Raw genomic sequence first — 19,237 nt, 5'->3', positions numbered from 1 at the left:
GGCAGGTGTGTCCGCTCCACCCGACACACCAGTTTATAAGGTGCGCTAACAGGGAGCCTGCTGGTTTGCAAGTGAGGCTGTCATTCAGGGTGGCCTGTTCTGCATGTCAGCTTAGGAGCCATAGAGCAAGGCAGTCTCCTCCCCTAGTTGAAACACCCTTTTTTCTTGGTAATAAAACCCAGCAGATCTGAGCAGCACATTATTCCCAGGTGTCACTCACTCCGTGGCTTGAGTCCATACTTGGAAACTCGGAGATGCAGGCTCAATGGCTTTTCCAAGCGCCAGTGGGCATTTCCATCACTGGATGGGGCCGTTCAGAACTGTCTCTCCTGAAATTTGTGGCCTTTGCTCGTAGCAGGGACCTGGAAATCCCAGGTCCGTCTCTCCCCCGACCTGTGTCTCTTCCTGAGCCGTTTTGGTTTTTTCCTGCTCTCTGGCACAATCCGCAGGACCCTCAGTGGAGGACATGGAAGGTGGAATTTACGTGTCATTTCTGGCACGTTAGCAGTTTGAAGCAAGGCTTGGTGGGAAGTGAAGCCCTGGCTGACCTGGAGCTCTCTACCCACAGCTGACCAGAGTGGGGGTGGGGGAAAACCTGATGGAAACACTGAGCAGGGGCTTGTGGGGACGGGAGGGCACGGAAGGAGAGGAGAGGAGGCCCTGTGGGAGGCTTGGCAGAAGGAAAGGAGGGCTGGGGGCAGCCAGAGCATGGCCGAGTCCAGGAGCCACCAGGGTGGGTGGCAAGGCCCCAGCAGCACCTAGGCCACGTCAGCAGCTCTGGGGCTGTCCAGCCACCATGTTGCCAAGCTCTGTAGGCAATTCTGAGAACGGGGACACTGAGGATGGATGGGCCCCTCCGATAGCCACCTTGGGGGTGGTGTTGGGGGGCCTAGCAGGACCCCAGCATTCAGAAGCTCACCCTGTAACCTGGGCGAATGGGGAGTATGTGCAGGTGGCACGTTCTCCAGGGAGAGTGCCCCGCCCCTCACCAGATTCTCAGGTCCCAGACAGCCTCTGCTCAGAACCTCGCTTCATCCCAGAAGGGAAAAGACAGGTTCCAGGTGGCCAACACCCCCTCCAGGGTCACAGTCACAGAGCGGTCCCCACCGGGGCTCCAAACCACCGCTGCACCCGTGTTCAGCTGTTATGGGCACCGCAGAGCACCGTTCCATGGCCTCAGACTGAGCCGTCCAGCCAGTCAACCCCTCCAAAAACCGGCTGCTCTGTCCTGCAGGTCTTGGGAAAACTGTTTTCAGGGCTCTTCAGGATCACCTGCCCAGCTCCAGGATCTCTTCACGGAGGACATTTACTCCAACCGAGAGTCGCTTCTCAGAGCACTTAGGGAAATAGGAGCGGGTCGAGGACACAGGGCAATGGGAGCCCAGACCCCTCAGGCCAATCTCCTGGAGTACAGATGTGGCCCTGCCTGTCCCCTCTGGGCCTGGATGTCTGGCCCTGGGGTCAGAGTGGCTGGGGAAAAGGCACAACCACAGGGGTGGCCAACGCAGGCTGGTGTGAACTGTTCCCGCCCTAGAGAGACCCAGGGGTGCTGGGGCCCTGGGGCCCCATGAGACCAATGGGGGCCATGCTGGCCTTCCAAAAGCCCTCGGAGGGCATCAACAGTGCCACCTGTACCAGCCTCATTTGGAAAATACTAAAATGCTTTGTTAAAACACACCTGCATCAAGCCAAAAGGTGAACTAGGCACGTGGCCCATGAATGGTTGACACTTCAAGGTCTGGCGACGCTCTCCTCGGTACCCTGAGATTGGGGGACATCTGCCAGCCAGTCACTGTGGGTCCTGTGAAATCTCCACAGGCCCACCACGGAGGGGGACCACTGGCATCTACGTGGTCTGCCTAAGAAGGTGGCACTGGCCCTGTACATCCAAGAGCCAATTGAGAACCTTCCCAGGGAGCGGCAGCACTGAACTGGGAGGCCTATCGTTTCAGCAGGGAAAGGAAGACTTGAGACCGCACTGCCCTGCAGGCCATACAGAGCTTTCTCGGGGCGCCGTTTACAGCCTCTGTAGAACAGAGCTCCCCTCACCCCTGCAGAGTGACCAACTGGAAACCGCAAGGAGGCTGAGGGCCTGGGCCGATGGCCCAATGAGCTAGACCACCAGCTGAGACAGAGGAAGCTGTTGTAGGAAATTCACAACCACACGCAGAAGCAGAGGGTTTCTTACCAGACTGCAGTAGGTTTAATAGTGGCCCCAAAAGATACGTCCAAGTTGTAACCCCCGGAACGTGCAAAGGTGACCTTTGGAAAAAGGATCTTTGCACATGTAACTGTGGATCTTGAGATGAAATCACCTTGGATTTAGGGTGGGCCCTACATCCTCCTTATAAAAAAAGGAGAGACCACCACGTGAAGACAGAGGCAGAGATTCAAGTTCTGCGAGACACAAGCCAACAACACCAAGCGGCACCAGCAGCCACTAGAAGCAGGGAACGGATTCTCCCTCAGAGCCTCCACACTTCTGGCTTCCAGCACCGTGAACGTTAAGTTTATGCTGCTGCAAGCCATTTGTGGCGATTTGTTACAGAGGCCCTAGGAAACAAATGCACCAAGCAATAGGTGTTTTCCCACAAGCTTCCTTATATTGTCAAGGTATCAGAAACTCAACAGGTTGGAGCTTGTGTCAGAGTTGAGAGAGCAGCTCTCCTGGGGGGAGGGGAACAAATCCCCTAGAACCATCTCAGGATGGCGTAGGACACAAGCCACCTGGCAGGCCTGTCCTCCTCTCCCAGTGCTGGAGCCAGAGGGCAGATGTCAGGAATTCTATAACCTGGGTGCCTCAGTTTACCTATCACTGCAACTCAGCACAGAACCCCATCTTCTAGGGCTTATCCTGCCCTTATAAAAGCAGCAGATGGCCAGAGGCCAAGCAGTGCTGCTTCTGCCTTCTTGCCACAGAGCGGGCCAGCCATGCTTCTCTGCCCTGCAGTCAACCATTCGTTCTGTGGGTGTCCTCGAGCCAGCGCAGCACTTCTGACAAGCCAGTGCCTTTCCAGGCACTGATTTCTACCGTGGTGATGTTCTGCTTGGCACCAGCAATGAGGTCCGGGAGCCTGATTAACGACTTTATCTCTTCTATGGTCATGTAACAGGGCAGGTCACTGGAGTGAAAGCAATACCTGTCAGACTGGGCTGCCATTGCTGCACCGCCCCCCACCCCCACCCCAACGAGCCACCCTCCTGGCTACACTCCACAGGAGCTCCGCCCTGGGGCACCCCCACGTTCCCTCTCAGCTCACGGACACGTACATTTTATTGAAGAGAATCAGAACCGATGCTTCTGCAAGTTGTTCTGCCGAAAGGAGACCCAGGAGCTGCACACAGGATGCAGAGAGCTGGGTGGGGTTAGAGGCATCCACCATGAACTAGAAAGAAGTAAATGGAAATTAGGACCCCCCTGCGATGGAACACCATCCCTGCCAAACCTCCTCTCCTCGCATCACGCGCCTGGCTCAGGAAGAGCAAGAAAGGTTTCCGGAAAGGCAGGAGCAGAGGGGAGCGAGCTGTGCAAGAAGGACCGGTGTTATCTGTTTCCACCTACGCAGAAGTCTCTACTTGTGTGGCCATTACTTTTCCAAGGACGGGTCCTAGAATTTGGGGCACAGGCCTTGCCAGGATGGGACGAACCAGGGGATATAGAATTCAAACATAAAACGTAAAAACACACCCAGGGCAATAAGGCAGTGAGTGGATGGCACAGTTACCTGCAGAAAAAGAACACTGCCCTCAGCAAGCCTTCTGTGAGTTTTCACATTAGCCTGGGCTCAGGAGCCCTAGGGATCAGGCTGGGGTCCCAGAAGGAAGCAACTCTAGTCTGGACCCTGTTTCCTTGACTCACACAGTTGCCCAGGAAACCAAACTCTATCCCACACAAAGTGAAACTGGGGACTAGACAACGCTGGAATAGGGACATACTTCCCCAAAGGAAGTTCAAAAGACTACGACCTACCAGGAGAGAATGACAGTTTCCATAGTAACTGGACCAGATGGGGCCCATGCACCCCCCCAGCTCTCGGATGGTGATCCTTCTCTGAGCCACGATGTCTGTTAGGTTGGTACCCACCTGTGGAAAAAACCAGGATGCACAGAGACCACCACAAGTGCTTTCCCACACGGAACTCCTGGATAGCAACGTGCCCAGCCCTTTACATTGCAACCTAATCCCCGGCATAGGTCTTCTCAAGTGTTTAGGCCCTAAGGCGGAACCCGTAAGGGAGAAGGCCTGAAGATGCTCCCAGGCGTCCAGAACCCTCAGGGCTGGCTGTGGCCAGGGCACCAATGCCCACCAGAGGGATTCGCCCTGTGCAGAGAGCAGCAAATGCAGTCCGACCAGTGGTGAGGGGCGGGAGGCTCCGGATCCCCTGGGGCTCTGTCCGGGGGCTCCCCACGGCGACACCACCTCCTGAAGTCTGTACTGAACACACTGACCCGCCAGACCCCAGCTTCCATTTAAAGGAACCCAGGGACTTCCCTGGGGGCACAGTGGTGAAGACTCCGGGCTCCCAATGCAGGAGGCCTGGGTTCGACCCCTGGTCAGGGAACTAGATCCCACATGCATGCCGCAACTAAGAAGCCCGCCTGCCGCAACCAAATAAATAAATATTACCCCCCCCCCAAAAAAAAGGAACCCAAATTGCTCTGCTAACCACAAGGAGACCCGCCTCTCCTAAACCTGCAAGAGACCGGACGCCTACCGTGGGCCGCGTAGGGGGAAGATCGCCCAGGTCGCCCTTCCCATCCCGGGAGCTCAGCTGTGCGAGGTAGTCAAGGTCTCCGAGCGGGACCGAGGAGGGAGCGCAGGCCAGACCCCGCCCCGGGCACCCCGCCCCCCGCCCGGGCGTCCCCTACCCCGCTCGCCACCAGCGCCCCCCGGACCCCCAGGCCCCTCCGGACCCCCATCCCCTCCACCCGGCGCGGAAGGATAGTCTGCAAGCGTTTCACCAACAGCGTCTTCCCCACACCCGTGGCCCCGAGCAGGAGACACATCCCACTCCCCGCTCCACTCTACACCCGTGGCTCGGCGTCCTGGCGACGCCAGGCCTCACCCCCGGGCTGCTCATTGGTTCTCGGCGCTTACCGTCTCAGTGGGCGCGGCCCAATCTGCGCCCAGCGTCTGGGGCGAGCGGAAAGGCCCGCCTCCCCGCGGCTCGCGGGCAGGCCAGCGAACGTGCGCGTGCGCGCACCCGAGGCGGCAGGCGGAAGCGGAAGTCGGGGGCGCGCCGGCTCGCAGTGGAGAGAGCCGCGGCGTCAGGTCGGGTTCCTGGGTCGCCATGGGGCGCGGCAGCGGCACCTTCGAGCGTCTCCTAGGTAACGCGGCCCCCGCCCCCCGGAGCGAAAGCCCCCCGGCGCCAGCGCTCCGGGGCGACCGCCGCGCCACCCGGGCCCTGGGCGGGCGCGCAGGCGACGCAGGGCCGGCGGTCCGGGGCGCGGGCCCGGAGCCGGCCGAGTGAATGAGGGTCCGCGCAGGAGACGGGCCAGGAGCCTTGGGGAAACGACCACCAGCGTCTGGCCGAGCAGGCCTCACGTCCTGAGTCACGAAAACGGGTGACTCAGTGAAATAGTAAAATCTCAGTAGACTCTCCCCACCAAAACCTAGGTTGCGTGGGATTTGGGAGTTCTGACCCATACATGGGCCCCAGAGGGTGGAGCCAGCAATGTCCTCTGTAGGACCTGCCAAGCTCTTTTTTAGCGCTGCTTCCCCAGGGACCCAGACCTGCGCCCTGTGTCCCCACTGGGCTCCCGGAAGCGCCCAGGGGTAGGAAGGCGTTTCCTCTGTTTTCTGGGGTGGATAGCTGATCCTTCTGAGCCTCCTGGAGGTCACAGATTTTAGAAAGGAAAATCGATTTTTATGGGCGAGCCCCCACCCCTCCATGAAACCATGTGTGCTCTGTGTTTGGGATCGGTGCTCTGGGTACTGGAATGGTCAGCCGGAGCCTGCCCTCCTTATTCCTTGAATATGGTTTCGGAGGGACCTCAGATGAGGTGCCTTCCTTGCTCATTGAACATACAGGCCGAGGAACTCAGCTTATGAGGTTGTTCAGCCCTTCAGTGGTCAGTCCAGAAGTTACTCCCAGATCCATGTTGACCATTTGTACAACTCCAAGGAAGATGGTGCTGGCTGGGCTGGAGAGCAACCCCTGAGCAGCACATCTGTCTGAGGCCACAGCAACATAGACTAGAGGTGGTAGTTGGAGAATCCTTGGTGGGTGAATCCTGTCTGCGCCCCACAAAACACTTGAAACAGAGGACTGGGGTCTCTGCTGCATGTCTCTCCAGCCATGCCTCAGCTGAGAGCTAATCAAATAGGTTAAGCTTCTGAAAAACTAGGAACTCTGAGGGATGAGGCAGCAGATTTCTCTTTGTTGAGAAGCAGCTGAGCATAGTGTTGAATTCTGGCTCTGCGCCAACAAGCTGTGTGACTTCAGGCAGTGACCTCACCTCTCTGTTTCAGTTTCTCTGTCTGCAGAGGGGGTGGAAATACCGCCTAACTCTTAAGGTTGTGTGAGAATTGAGTGAGTTCACATAAAGTGTTTGGAACAGCACTTGGCATGTAAAAAGCTCACAATAGCGTTCTCCATTGTTATTTTCCGAGCTGTTTGTCTGTCTTTCAGGAAGGACAGTGCTTTCATGGTTATTGTCAGGTGTCAGGAGCATTTTCAGTAGTTTTCTGTTTGGTCCAAATGTCTAAAATGGGAAGGGGGTAGTCCCTCCTGCCTGTTGCTGAGCTGGGGGGCCACCTGGGGAATCACAGAGCAGGATGAGCCCCTGCGTTTCTGCCTTAGACAAAGCGACCAGCCAGCTTCTTCTGGAGACCGACTGGGAGTCCATCCTCCAGATCTGTGACCTGATCCGCCAGGGGGACACACAGTAAGTGCTCCCTCAAAAGCAATGGGGTGGCCACCCAGTGGACTAGGGTTGCTTGGTGCCCGCTCATCTTCCAAGATCCTGCCCGGTTGGAAGCTGGCCATGTTAGGCCCTGGTGAAGGACTGTGTGGTCTGTGTGCTGGGGTTTTTGAGATCTTGGGACGATTAAAGGACTTTCTGTGTACAGCTTGGGAGGGCACAGTTACCTGGACATTTGCCTGGGGGGTATCTCAGGGACCAGATGGTGGCTGGGCTTTTCTCAGTTTTAGAGGCTGTTTTCTTTCTCATCTTCTCTTTCTGCTTTTATCAATGCCTTTTTCTGTTAGAGCAAAATATGCAGTGAGCTCCATCAAGAAGAAAGTCAACGACAAGAATCCCCACGTGGCCTTGTATGCCCTAGAGGTAATCAGACCCTGTATTCCAGGTGGCACTGGTGGGGATGGCAGGGATGGGCGTACCGCCAGAAGTGGAGGCACTGGGGCCGTGGGGCAGGGCTGGGAGCAATGCCTCAGCTGTTCCACCTGAGGCTGACACGTGTGGGCCCTGAGGTTGACTCCAGTATCTGTCCTTGGTGATAAAACACAGAGTTAGAAGAAGCAGCTGTAGCCCTGGCTGCTTCCTGCCTCAGAGGCTGTAACGCGGGCTTTCTTGTCCGGCTAGGTGGCCTGAGGGCCCTGTTGAGGCCCGCCTTCTTATGGGGAGGTGGGCCCGTCCAGGACGGGGAGTTTCTGCCCTGACCTGAGACTCAAGTCTACCCCTCCTTGGGGTCTGCAGGTCATGGAGTCCGTGGTGAAGAACTGTGGCCAGACAGTTCATGATGAGGTGGCGAACAAGCAGACCATGGAGGAGCTGAAGGAGCTGCTGAAGGTGGGTACTCTGCGGGGAGCAGAGAGGCCCAGACTGGGGTGCGCCACCCCACGGGCTTCTTGGGGCTTTGCTGGTGGGAACAGTGCCAGGTGCTGGAGGGCTGGAAGACGAGTGTTCGTGGTCCCTGCCTGGTGAGGTCAGGCCTTCCCAGAAGTCAGCGGGGCTGCGTCTGGGGGTGTGGAGGAGACCCCACTCCTCCTGCAAAGTTGGGAAGGCTTCCTGGGGGGCAGGAGCTGAATCTTGAAGGGCAGGAGATGCTCACTGAGCAGTGGAGAAGGTGGGGAGGGAGCTGTGTGCCATGGGCAGAGGATGTAAGTGGAAGCCTGGGGTCCCCAAAGGGCTTGGGTAGAATTCTGAGCAGGGAGGCACATGAGTGTGGAGGGAGAGTTGGGGAACAGCAACAGCAGAGCAGGGACGCCAGGGCCATGGGTTTCACGGCCCCCGGCCCCCCCATGGGTGAGGGGCATCCCACGGAGCTGAGGCTGCCCTGGGTGGCAACCAAGGAGTGAAGCCCCAGCACCGACTCCGCCGCCACTGTGGCCTGGGCCCTTTGGGCGCCTGTGGGCCTCACAGCCAGGAGCCCGTCTGGGGCTGAGCTGACAGTGGGGCTTCTCCAAAGCCCTGACTGGTGACTTGTCCAGCCCCTGCTCTGGCCTGGGTGGCGGCAGAGGAGTTAGAACCCGCCCTCCTTGTCCTGGCACAATCGTGTCCTGTTCACACTGCACATGGTCTGAGTCCTCACAGGGGCAGGGCTACTTGGAAAGGGGTCCACTGACTGGACCCCCATTACAGGGAAGAGCGGGAACCCTGGCACGTGAGCTGTGCTTGGCGTCTTGAAGCAGCTTTCTTGACCCACCGTCCTGAGCATTGTGTGTGGATAGGATCCTGAGAGAGCTCTAGAAATGTGATTGTCTGTGCTTTAGCTTGTTGGTGGTGGTGGCTCTGTATGTGGGGAACTTTCTGGAGCCACTCCCCTGCCTGCCCGCGCTGCCTATGACTGGAAGGAGGGGGCCAGCCGACCGTGCATCTACTTTCTCAGCCCAGGCCTGATTGGCTTTGCCTGTTAGAGGCTGGCCTTAGCCGGCACCAGAGTGGGTTACAGGCTGAGGAGCTCGCTAGGCGGTCAGGGTCCTGTAGGGCATGGGGATGGGGTGGGGAGAGACAGGTAGTTATGGGGCAGTAGGGGTTGGAGAGCCTCCACCTGAGGGATGCGCAGCTTCACCTAGGCGGTTAAAGATAAGTCCAGGTCCTGAGTGGGCAGACAGGTGCAATGGATTTGTCCTTGGGGGTAGCGCTCCCTAAAGGAGGCCTGGGTCACTACATGGCCCTGGTGCCCCACTTGGGGGACCCGCCCCACCTCTGCCAGTCCCAGTTGCTCGGAGTGTTGGGGTCTTGCCAGCTGCTTTTTCATGCTGAGATGTCTCTTTGGCAGCTGCCTCTCCCAAGGTTCTTATCTTCTTTCCTCCCTTCTCCACAGAGGCAGGTGGAAGTAAACGTCCGAAACAAGATCCTGTACCTGATTCAGGCCTGGGCACATGCGTTCCGGAACGAGCCCAAATACAAGGTCGTTCAGGACACGTACCAGATCATGAAGGTGGAAGGTGAGTCAGGGTAGTGGGGAGCAGGAGGGTCCAGTGCCAGGCTTGGGACATGCCACCAGGAGTTGAGGGGCTGCCCTGCACAAGGGGGGCCCAAGGGCGGCTGTGCCCACCCCTTGCGCGGTGGGGGTAGCACTGTGCTCTGGGCACAGTGGAAACCCCTGGAGAGTTGTAAGTGAGGGTCTGGCAGCCGAGGTGTGCTTCTTAAGGCCCACTGTGCGTTCCTCCTGGCTGTTGCGGTGCCAGTGGAGAGGTGGTGGGCTTTGGCAAGGAGGGCGGTGGATTCAGGCCTTGTTTGGAGGATTTGCTGGTGCTCTCGCCAGGCATGGAATGAGAGGGCTGGGCTGGGGCCTCTCTCACCTGTGCTGCGGGGGAGGAGGGCAGGTCCTCTGGCCCTGAAGATGAGGCACGGAGTGGGAGCAGAGGCAGTGCCTGCTGGCCGCGGGGTGGGCAGGACCGTGCAGACACTGTGATGAGGTTGGTGAGCTGGCCTCAAGCTCTCAATCCCTGGACGTTATACACGGGAGAGAACGTCCAAAGCTTTACGGGGGGGAATTCCCTGCCGATTCAGTGGTTAAGATTCCAGGCTTTCACTGCTGGGGGCCTGGGTAGATCCCTGGTTGGGGAACTAAGATCCCCATAAGCCACACGGCATGGCCAAAAACAAAAAAACAGAGCTTTTATGGGATTCCCAAGGGGTCCACGTCTCAAAAAACAGCTTAGGAACTCCAACTTTAAGAGCTCTGGGAAGCATGCTTGGCTGGGGTGCAGGACCAGGAGCCAGATGGACTGGGGAGTGTCTGTGAGGCCTTGATGAGGTGGGAGCAACGTCTGGCTCTGTGTGTGGTCCCCAGGACAGAGCGGCCAGTGGGGGGCCACCCCAGCTGGGGGGCGGGCCGGCTGAGCTGTGCCCCAAGGCGCCCTTGCCCAGTGTGGGGTCACCGTGCCTGCTGCCCGGGGGCTCTGGGCCTCTTCTGTCTGTTTGGGGAGGCAGATGCCAAGAGCTAGGATGTGGCTCTGGAGGCCTCAGGGCAGATGGATTCGGGCAGGTGAGGCTGTGGGCCTTGCCCACTAGGGCAGCACTTGGCAGTAACAGCGGCCTTCTTTCTCCAGGACACGTCTTCCCAGAGTTCAAGGAGAGCGATGCCATGTTTGCGGCGGAGAGAGTGAGTTCACGGGGTGCTGGAGGTCTAGGAGTTAGGCTGCTTTGAGAAGGCAGCAGGGAAGCCCTGGGATCTGGGCTTGTTGGCAGCAGGTGAGCTGCTGATCTGTCTGGAAAACGAGAAAGCTTGACTTTTTTCAGTAGAATATGCAGCTGTGTCTGCAGGTTGAGACAGGAACCCAGTTCAAGGTTCCTTAGGGCTGTGGTTCCCACAGCCATGAAGACAAATACTTATATATCCCCAAAGCTGTGGGAAGGTCTTGCTGTCAGGTCTTTAGAAAGAAAGAAAGACTGTTTTGGAGGGGGATCCTTCCTCGAGTCATGTCTGCAGTGAGTTGGCCCCAGTCCCCTGCACACACCTGTGGGAAGCGGGGATCGGCAGGGAGGGCAGGGACTATGTGACCCGACTCTGCCTGTCCCCAGGCCCCTGACTGGGTGGATGCTGAGGAGTGCCACCGGTGCCGGGTGCAGTTCGGGGTCATGACCCGCAAGGTGAGTGCGCCCGCCTTGGGGAGGGACCTGGCTCCACGCCTGGCCGGGGCAGACCCCAGGCCACCTGCTGTCATCACAAGGCCACGGCACCCACGCACGGGCCTTTCTCTCTTGGCTGGGACCTGGTGGTGTGGGGAGTGTGGTCACCTAGGGTTGGTGTCTGATGGTCAGTGCTGTCAGGTGAAGTTCGGGCGAGGCTGCACCCCTCTGGGAACAGGAGTATACCCCACGCCCGGGGCTGGGGGTTTGGGTCTGCATTGCCTCGGCCAATAGCCCCTTGGCCGAGTCTCTTCAGCTGACTTGGCCTGTGCAGCTTGGACCCTCCCTCTTCCCACCGAAGCCCAGGCTGGCCGTGGCAAAGGCTGGGGCCTGGGGCATCTGAGCAGGCTCACCGGACTCACCGTCCAGCAAAACTCGTTTATCAGGACAATTCATGCATGTTTTTTGTGAATTTTTCTTCTTAATTTGACTTCTTTTCCTCAAAGTGGAGGCTACAGTTTAGAGCTTGCAAGTGCACCCTGATCCCCCAGGGCCTTTGTGGCCTCCTGGGCTCGCCTTCTGCCCACCCTGGCCTGGGAGACCCGGTCTGGCGCGTCCTGCAGTGGGCGGTGCTGGGCGGGGGGTGGGCGTGAGGGGTGGCCGGCCAGGCTGCCCTGACCTGTCCCGTGTTGCAGCACCACTGCCGGGCATGCGGCCAGATCTTCTGCGGCAAATGCTCCTCCAAGTATTCCACCATCCCCAAGTTTGGCATCGAGAAGGAGGTGCGTGTGTGCGAGCCCTGCTACGAGCAGCTCAACAAGTAAGTCCCCTCGGACACTGAGCGGAGCCAGCTTCTACCTTGGTAATCAGGGGGCGGGGTGGTGGTGGGGGAGCGGCAGACTTGGACAGAGCCCGGCAGGGCCCCCGGCTCTGAGACCTGCTGGCCAATTGCTCAGGTTTGTTTTTGTAACGTCTTAGTTTGGGAGTGACACTTAGAGAAGAGATGCAGGAACAGTCTGGAGACCACACACCCTGCCCCTCCCACAGCCTGGGTCCTTCGGCCCCATTGACTCCATCACACCTGCCCTCCCCGCATCTGCCTGCGTGTCCACACGCATGCACGTTGTGTCCTGGACCAGTTGAGACCGAGCTGCAGGCACCCTGTCCTCCTCGCCTTGACCTCCTACGTGTGCTTCCCGGGAGGAACTTGCCCCATGTGACTGCTGCCGGCTGTCGAGTTGGGGCATTTGGCATCGGTGTGGTTCTGACACCTACTCCCCAGTCCCTGTCCAGGGTTCCCGTGTCCCAGTAACGTCCTGTGGCGGTTTTGTCCTGTCAGGACCCGGCCACCCCATCAGCTCCCTAACCCGGCATGTTTCAGCTGCTTCATTTTTTGTGACGAGGACGTCGCTAAGGGGTCTAGGCTGTTGTGGCACGTCTCTGGGTTTGGGTCCAGGGTTTCCTCGTGGTTAGAGACAGGTTCTGTGCGGCTGGCCTGGGAGCCTGTGCTGTCCATCTGTCCCAGCATCAGTGACGGAATCTGATCCCTTGGTGAAGTGGTGTCTGCAGGCTGCTCCACCGGGAGGTCCTTTTCTGTGGAAAGCCACAGGCTGGTGGGTGTTTGAGCCCCATTTGCAGGAGGGGGAGCTGTAGCTTAGGCCGGTGACTTGCACAGGGCTCCATAGCCCAGAGGTGACAGCTGGTTTGAGGGTCCAGCTTTTCTCTGGAACATGGTCTGTGGAACCCCCGTCTTCCTTCTGTGGGGATGTCGGAGGGAAGCCCCAGGCTGTGTCCTGAGAACTTGTGGGGGGCCAGGGGCACAGTGCCCGATGACGTACAGCATCCTGTCTCCTCCAGGAAAGCGGAGGGAAAGGCTGCCTCGACGACGGAGCTGCCCCCGGAGTACCTGACCAGCCCCCTGTCGCAGCAGTCCCAGGTACTGCCCGGGTCTGCGGGGGCGCCTCGCTCGTGGGCCCGGCTCACCCTGCCCTGTCATCCTCAGCTGCCCCCCAAGAGGGATGAGACGGCCCTGCAGGAGGAGGAGGAGCTGCAGCTGGCCCTGGCCCTGTCACAGTCCGAGGCCGAGGAGAAGGAGAGGATGGTGAGCCGGGGGTGGCCTCGCTGAGTCTGGGGGTGCCAGGGGAGTCCAGGGGCACCCTCGCAACACTCTCCTCCTGGTTCTCCTGCAGAGACAGAAGTCGGCCTATGCCGTGTACCCCAAAGCGGAGCCCACACCTGTGGCCTCGTCAGCGCCCCCCGCCAGCAGCCTGTACTCTTCGCCCGTGGTGAGCCCGCCCTCCGGCTCGGCCCCACTGGCTTAGACCCCCTTCCCATGGTGGGGTGGGGAGGCGGGGGGGTGGTGCCCCAACCCGGAGGCACATGTCTCATGGGCAGGGGCAGGGTGTGGCCTGGCGCCCGCGGGTCTCAGCTCCCTGGTCGGGACCCCTGTGGGATAGAGGGCACTGTAAAGGCTGGAGTTCTCACTGTCTAGACCCTGGTCTCTTCCATGCCCCCCAGAGCAGGAGGAGGTGAGAACCCCTGGGATCAAAGGTGCTCTGCGTTTTTCTAGCTTTCAGTGGGGCCGTCACAGGTCTGCTTTTTGGGGATGGACCTAGCCTCTCTTTGGCCTCAGTTCTCTTTGTAAAAAGAGGGTGGGTGGCAGGTGGGAGAAAAGGTTTAGAAAGTCACTTGCAAACTCCGCAGGGCTCTGTGGGTGGGGCTGAGAGCAGCCAGGCCACCTGCCCACCTGTTCCTGTGGTTCATGGGAGGGCTGGTGGGGCACCACGCTGCACCCTGTCTACGGTTTTGGAGCCCCTTGGGGCTCGGACTGGCTTTGGCCAGCCTTTAGGGTCCACTGTCATGACTGCGTCATCCAGGCCTCCTGAGCAATGGCTAGGGTTGATGCTGCTCCGGCCTATGACGCCTCACACCCCCCACGTCTCCCCAGAACTCATCAGCGCCTCTGGCTGAAGACATCGACCCCGAGGTGAGGACACCCTGTGTGTGGCGCTTTCCCCTTGCTGCCTCCTGGCCCTCGGGAGTGACCGCCTCTTGCCTGTGCAGCTCGCCCGGTACCTCAACCGAAACTACTGGGAGAAGAAGCAGGAGGAGGCTCGGAAGAGCCCCACGCCATCTGCACCGGTGCCTCTGACGGAGCCCGCCGCCCAGCCCGGGGAGGGACACACAGTCCCTGCCAGTGTGGAGGTAAGGGGGCTGCTCTCAGGCTCCTGGCCATGGTCCCTTGGGAGGGGGCCGCCAGGACAGGCCAGGGGTGGAGTCGCAGTCACTCTCTGGTGTCTTCCAGACTTCCCTCCCGGAGACAGACCCTCAGCCTGTAAATCCGGCCGGAGGCCCGTTTAGTGAGGTAAGCCATGGCTCCCTCCTCAGGCTGGGGGCATACTTGGCCTCCTGGAGCGCAGTGTGCTAGGCCCCGCCCAGGCACCTGTCAGGAGGGCCAAGCTGTGCCCGCAGTGACTTCCTGGAGGCAGGCCATTGCGGCTCATGGCTCTCCGTTAAACCTCCCTGGGCTGGCTGTGGGCCAGAGCTCGGCTACCCACTGGCTACTCGCGGCCTACCCTGAATGGATTGGAATATTCTGGGGCTCTGCACTTTGGTGCCCAGTGGAGTAAGAGGCTAGGGCCAGGACAGCCTGGTCTCGGCCACACTGCACCTCTGGGCAAAACCCAAGTCTCCCTGGGCCTTAGTTTCCTCACGTGTGAACTGGGTGCTGAGGGTGCCCCTTGCAGACCCACCGGGAGGACCAAGTCAGATGTGCAGCAGTCTCGGAGCTCAGCGGCCAGCATAGCCAGATGGTGGGTCCCTGCCCCTGCTCGGGGGCCTGGGGGCGAAGGAGGCACTCAGCCAGACCCCCTGTGCCCCGGCAGCAATACCAGAATGGGGAGTCGGAGGAGAGCCACACGCAGTTCCTGAAAGCCCTGCAGAATGCCGTCACCACCTTTGTCAACCGCATGAAGAGCAACCACGTGCGGGGCCGCAGCATCACCAACGACTCGGCCGTGCTGTCCCTTTTCCAGTCCATCAACAGCATGCACCCCCAGCTGCTCGAGCTGCTCAACCAGCTGGATGAGCGCAGGCGTAGGTGCCGCACACACCCTCCCGGGCATCCCTCCGGAGCCACGGGGGCTCCCGTCAGGGGCTGGCCACATCTCCTCGGGGCAGTGGGTGCCCTCGGACAGGCATCATCAGGCCTGGGGTCGTGTGGGCAGGGCTGCCCTGAGGGACCTTGGGTTCTACAAGACATAGTCCCAGTGGCAGGGAACGTCCCACTGAGCGCCGGACAGTCAGGTGGAGGAAGTGTGTGCATGCGTGCATGCGCGTGTGCGTGCGCGCCCTCCCACCCTGGAGCCCTTATGCCAGCTGCGCCCTGTTGACAAGCGCTCAGCTGGGGAGCCATTGCCAAGGCCCCCGCTCTGCCCCCTCCCCACAGTGTACTACGAGGGGCTGCAGGACAAGCTGGCGCAGATCCGTGACGCCCGGGGGGCACTCAGTGCCCTGCGGGAGGAGCACCGGGAGAAGCTGCGCCGCGCAGCCGAGGAGGCTGAGCGCCAGCGCCAGATCCAGCTGGCCCAGAAGCTGGAGATCATGCGGCAGAAGAAGCAGGTGCGGCAGCGGGGGTCCAGCCCTGCGGGTGTGGGGGGCAAAGCCAGCCCTGACAGCTGCCTCATGGCCCACAGGAGTACCTGGAGGTGCAGCGGCAGCTGGCCATCCAGCGCCTGCAGGAGCAGGAGAAGGAGCGGCAGATGCGCCTGGAGCAGCAGAAGCAGACCATCCAGATGCGGGCCCAGATGCCAGCCTTCTCCCTGCCCTACGCCCAGGCACGTGCCCACCACACGTCCCACTCCCTCCGGCCACCCTGGTGACCGAGAACTGCCCTGAAAGCCGTCTCTCTATCCCCAGCTCCAGGCCATGCCCGCAGCAGGGGGCGTGCTGTACCAGCCCTCTGGCCCGGCAAGCTTTGCGGGGACCTTCAGCCCGGCAGGCTCAGTGGAGGGCTCTCCCATGCACACCATGTACATGAGCCAGCCGGCCCCAGCCACCAGCGGCCCCTACCCCAGCATGCCCGGGGCCGCAGCAGGTAACGGGGGGGCAGGGGGGCGGGCGGAGGGCCAACAGCCCGGATGAGCCCCGGACCACTACCCCTTTCTTCTTTTATTATTTTAGTGTGATTTCAGAGTTACAAAACAGTTGGCAGAATGGTACAAAGAATTTTTCAGATGTCCAGACATTTCCTTGTCAGCACTTGCCCTCTCTCCACACACTCTCTTCTGACCCGATTTAGGGTGCATGGCAGGCATGACGCCCTTTACTCCTAGAGGCCTCGGTGCATTTGCTAAACCAGGATGCTCCCCACGGCCTGGGTACAGATGCCGGACCAAGGGCTCTGAGGCCGTGTTGTGACTGTGTCCATAGCCGGCTCAGCTCCCACACGGTCCCAGTACCCCGTTTGTGCCAACAGGAAACCCATCACGTGTTTAGCTGTCCTGCTTCTCTCACCTCCTTTAATCTAGAATGTTCCGTGGTCTGCCCTGGCATTCTGTAACACTGACTTCCCAAAGAGCACTGGCCCGTCGTCTTGCAGAAAATCCCTGTTTGGGTGTGACTGGTCTTCGGAGAGCGTGACATTCCGGGGGTCCTTTCCTATCTTTGTTGATTTCACTTACTATCGTTTTGTGAGAATGTGAAACACAAACTTGGCTCCAAAAGTCATAAAGAGAAGGAAAAGTCAGAGGAGGGCCCCCGCTGTCCTCCCCACATCGGGGTGGTGAGCTCTTTCCTCTTTTCCTCCAGATCCCAGCATGGTGAGCGCTTACATGTACCCAGCAGGGGCCGCTGGCACGCAGGCAGCCCCTCAGGGCCCCGCCGGGCCCACTACCAGCCCGGCCTACTCATCCTACCAGCCCACTCCCACGCAGGGCTATCAGGTAGGAGGGGAGGCCGCCCCCTCCCCCACAAGGCCGCTGGGGCACCTGGGCTCAGCCTTCTCCCATTGCCTTCTCCCCTCCACAGAACGTGGCTTCCCAGGCCCCACAGAGCCTCCCGGCCATCTCCCAGCCTCCACAGTCCAGCACCATGGGCTACATGGGGAGCCAGTCAGTGTCCATGGGCTACCAGCCTTACGGCATGCAGGTGAGAGGCCGTGGGGGCATCGGATAGGAGGGGCGGGGGGGGCAGTGCTGGGCAGGCTCCACCCTCTGCTCACCGCCCCACGTCCCCTCCACTGCGCTCTCCTCGCTGGTTGGCGTTTATCTGGTTACAGAGCTCCTTTCTCAGTGTGGGGTTGTTTTATCCTCCACAGAATCTCATGCCCACCCTCCCCGGCCAAGACGCACCTCTGCCGCCCCCGCAGCAGCCCTATATCTCGGGGCAGCAGCCCGTGTACCCGCAGGTGAGCCTCTCTCGGGGCCACCACCGTGGGTCATGACAGGGGACAGGTTTTGCTCTGGACCCCCCTCGGCAGCGGGGCTGCCCTGGGAAGTGCAGCCAGTGCGGGGCAGGATGGCTGCTCTGCGGGCAGGACCAGGACAGACACTTAGCAACACCTACAGGTGCCAAACCACGCATTTACTTAAAAGCCCAAGGTCACGTCATCTCAGGTCCACAGACATGAATCGGGAACACCTGGGGTCTGGGCTCTGCTGGGGACAGGAAGAGGGCAGGGAGTCGGGAGGGTGGGCTCGAGGGGCCTGAGTACCAGGGCGAGGCTGGGATGTGGCGTGTTCTGGAGAGGAGCCGGTATAGGGTGGGGAGGCTGGGGCCTGGGGAGGGAGGACAGACCCATGGTCCATGTGTCCCCCCCCACAGATGGCACCCTCTAGCGGCCCTCCCCAGCAGCAGCCCCCAGTGGCCCAGCAGCCGCCGCCACAGGGGCCGCCGCCACAGGGCAGTGAAACCCAGCTCATCTCGTTTGACTGACCCCGGCTGGGAGCTCCCCATCCAGAGTAACACTACGGTTCTCCAAAACCACCGCCTCCGTCTCTAACTAGCGTCATCCTCCTGCCTCGCTCTCTTCCCTCTGCGTGTAGTGTCCCTGCTCTGCGCGGGCGGGGTGGCCCTTCACCCTGGCCCTTCTCTGTCTTTGTTCTCGCCTGCTGGCTCCTCGTCCCCCCAGGCCCCATCCTTGTCCCTGTCTTCTTGAATTGGTGTCTGACTCCTCTCCCCAGGGCTGGGCCTCGGGGGGGAGGGTGGAAGGGAAGGACTTTCTCTGAGAGGAAGCCCCCAGCCCAGCACATCGGGTCCCGAGAGGGCCAGGTGGAGTGGGGTCTCTGCCCCACACAGCTCATGCCTTCCCGTTCCCACCCAGGAGACCTTAGGGCCTGTGGCCTGTGACTAGCGTGAGTGCTCCCCAGAGTCCTCCCCTGCAGGCTGTCAGCAGGGGTGCTTCTGGCCCTCACAGGAAGGGTGGGGCCTGTCTCCAGCTTCTCTGCTTCTGAGCCGTCATCTCATCCAGTGCCCTGAGTAGACTGAATGGAACAGTGATAATAAAATGTCTTTCAACAAGTATTCGGGTGTCTGCACAGAGAGAAGGTGCTGGGCAGCTGGTACAGCTGTGGACAGGGGTGTATAAGGTGCCTCCCCACAGGCCAGCTGCCCCTCGCCCCAGGCCCAGCTCCACAGGAGTCTCAGCTGGTGGATGCTGCTCGGCCTTGAGATCTGCTGTCCTCCTCCCTGAGACTGAGCACTGAGGAGCTGTCCTCTCTCCACCCAGCCCTGTGCTGCCCTGACTCCAGTCTGAGTCTGGGATGCCAGTTAAGAGTCGTAGCCTAGAAGAAAACATTTAAGACAACGCAGACTCACAGCCTCTTGCATTCAGGATTCAGAACATTTCACAAGACTTTGGGCAAACCTCTTGGGTGACCCCCATGTTAGCTTGTCTGTGAAGGAATGGACTAGTTTAATAGGCACAGAGCTCAGGTCCAAGGAATGGCCAGAATCACAGAGGTGCTGGGCAGAGGGCAGCCCTGCCTCCTTGCTCTGACCTAAAGTCAGGGCTGTTCTGCCTGGGCTCTTAGGAAATCATCTGTGGCGTCTGGGACAGCAGCGAGGGGGAATGCTCTCTGTTGCATCTAAAGAGCAAAGGCCTCAGGACCCGAAGGGCTGGGGATACCCCATATGCCAGATATTTAGGAGCTGGACTAAGGAGTGCAGAGGATTCTGGCAGGTGGAGACAGAGCCCAGGCTTACAAATTCTCTTCTCCCAGGACCCCATCTTTGACCCCTTCCGGGCTCAATCACA

General features: G+C 60.0%; 2 protein-coding genes across 5 annotated transcripts; one reads left to right on the top strand and one right to left on the bottom strand.

Annotated features, from left to right (window-relative positions):
* Nucleotides 1–2,167: 2,167 nt before the first annotated feature.
* Nucleotides 2,168–5,312, bottom strand: ARL16 (ADP ribosylation factor like GTPase 16). 3 transcript variants are annotated; one of them, XM_057535785.1, is made up of 5 exons: nt 4,947–5,071; nt 4,716–4,774; nt 3,971–4,084; nt 3,271–3,386; nt 2,168–3,122 (listed from the first exon to the last, which is right to left on the bottom strand). In XM_057535785.1, exons 1-5 carry the CDS (start codon nt 5,005–5,007, stop codon nt 2,951–2,953), a joined length of 522 nt encoding a protein of 173 aa, XP_057391768.1. In that variant the 5' UTR covers nt 5,008–5,071; the 3' UTR covers nt 2,168–2,950. The 3 variants fall into 3 exon arrangements, with proteins under 3 accessions (XP_057391768.1, XP_057391767.1, XP_057391769.1); XM_057535784.1 differs by lacking the exons at nt 4,716–4,774; nt 4,947–5,071 and adding an exon at nt 5,099–5,312; XM_057535786.1 differs by lacking the exon at nt 4,716–4,774 and having other exon boundaries at nt 4,967–5,038.
* On the top strand, nt 5,186–18,504 carry HGS (hepatocyte growth factor-regulated tyrosine kinase substrate). Of its 2 annotated transcripts, XM_057535782.1 has the most exons (22): nt 5,186–5,328; nt 6,804–6,888; nt 7,212–7,287; nt 7,660–7,752; nt 9,230–9,353; nt 10,464–10,516; nt 10,936–11,004; nt 11,679–11,803; nt 12,841–12,919; nt 12,986–13,084; nt 13,173–13,268; nt 13,931–13,969; nt 14,047–14,187; nt 14,288–14,347; nt 14,868–15,078; nt 15,431–15,603; nt 15,678–15,818; nt 15,901–16,078; nt 16,792–16,925; nt 17,011–17,130; nt 17,300–17,389; nt 17,806–18,504. In XM_057535782.1, exons 1-22 carry the CDS (start codon nt 5,292–5,294, stop codon nt 17,914–17,916), a joined length of 2,334 nt encoding a protein of 777 aa, XP_057391765.1. In that variant the 5' UTR covers nt 5,186–5,291; the 3' UTR covers nt 17,917–18,504. The 2 variants fall into 2 exon arrangements, with proteins under 2 accessions (XP_057391765.1, XP_057391766.1); XM_057535783.1 differs by lacking the exon at nt 17,300–17,389.
* The last annotated feature ends 733 nt before the right edge of the window (nt 18,505–19,237 follow it).

This window comes from Balaenoptera acutorostrata, chromosome 20 (assembly GCF_949987535.1).
Source record: "Balaenoptera acutorostrata chromosome 20, mBalAcu1.1, whole genome shotgun sequence".
In the NCBI taxonomy this organism is placed as follows: Eukaryota; Metazoa; Chordata; class Mammalia; order Artiodactyla; family Balaenopteridae; genus Balaenoptera; species Balaenoptera acutorostrata.
This window is presented reverse-complemented; position numbering and strand designations above follow the sequence as displayed.

Coding starts and splice junctions, on each gene's coding strand:
- HGS (XM_057535782.1), top strand. CDS start 5,292: ATGGGGCGCGGCAGCGGCACCTTCGAGCGTCTCCTAG. Junction 7,288..7,659: donor TGGCCTTGTATGCCCTAGAG/GTAATCAGACCC, acceptor TGGGGTCTGCAG/GTCATGGAGTCCGTGGTGAA. Junction 16,079..16,791: donor CATGCCCGGGGCCGCAGCAG/GTAACGGGGGGG, acceptor CTTTTCCTCCAG/ATCCCAGCATGGTGAGCGCT.
- ARL16 (XM_057535784.1), bottom strand. CDS start 5,293: ATGGCGACCCAGGAACCCGACCTGACGCCGCGGCTCTCTCCACTGCGA. Junction 3,387..3,970: donor GAAACTGTCATTCTCTCCTG/GTAGGTCGTAGT, acceptor ACTTCTTTCTAG/TTCATGGTGGATGCCTCTAA. Junction 3,123..3,270: donor CTGATTCTCTTCAATAAAAT/GTACGTGTCCGT, acceptor CTTTCACTCCAG/TGACCTGCCCTGTTACATGA.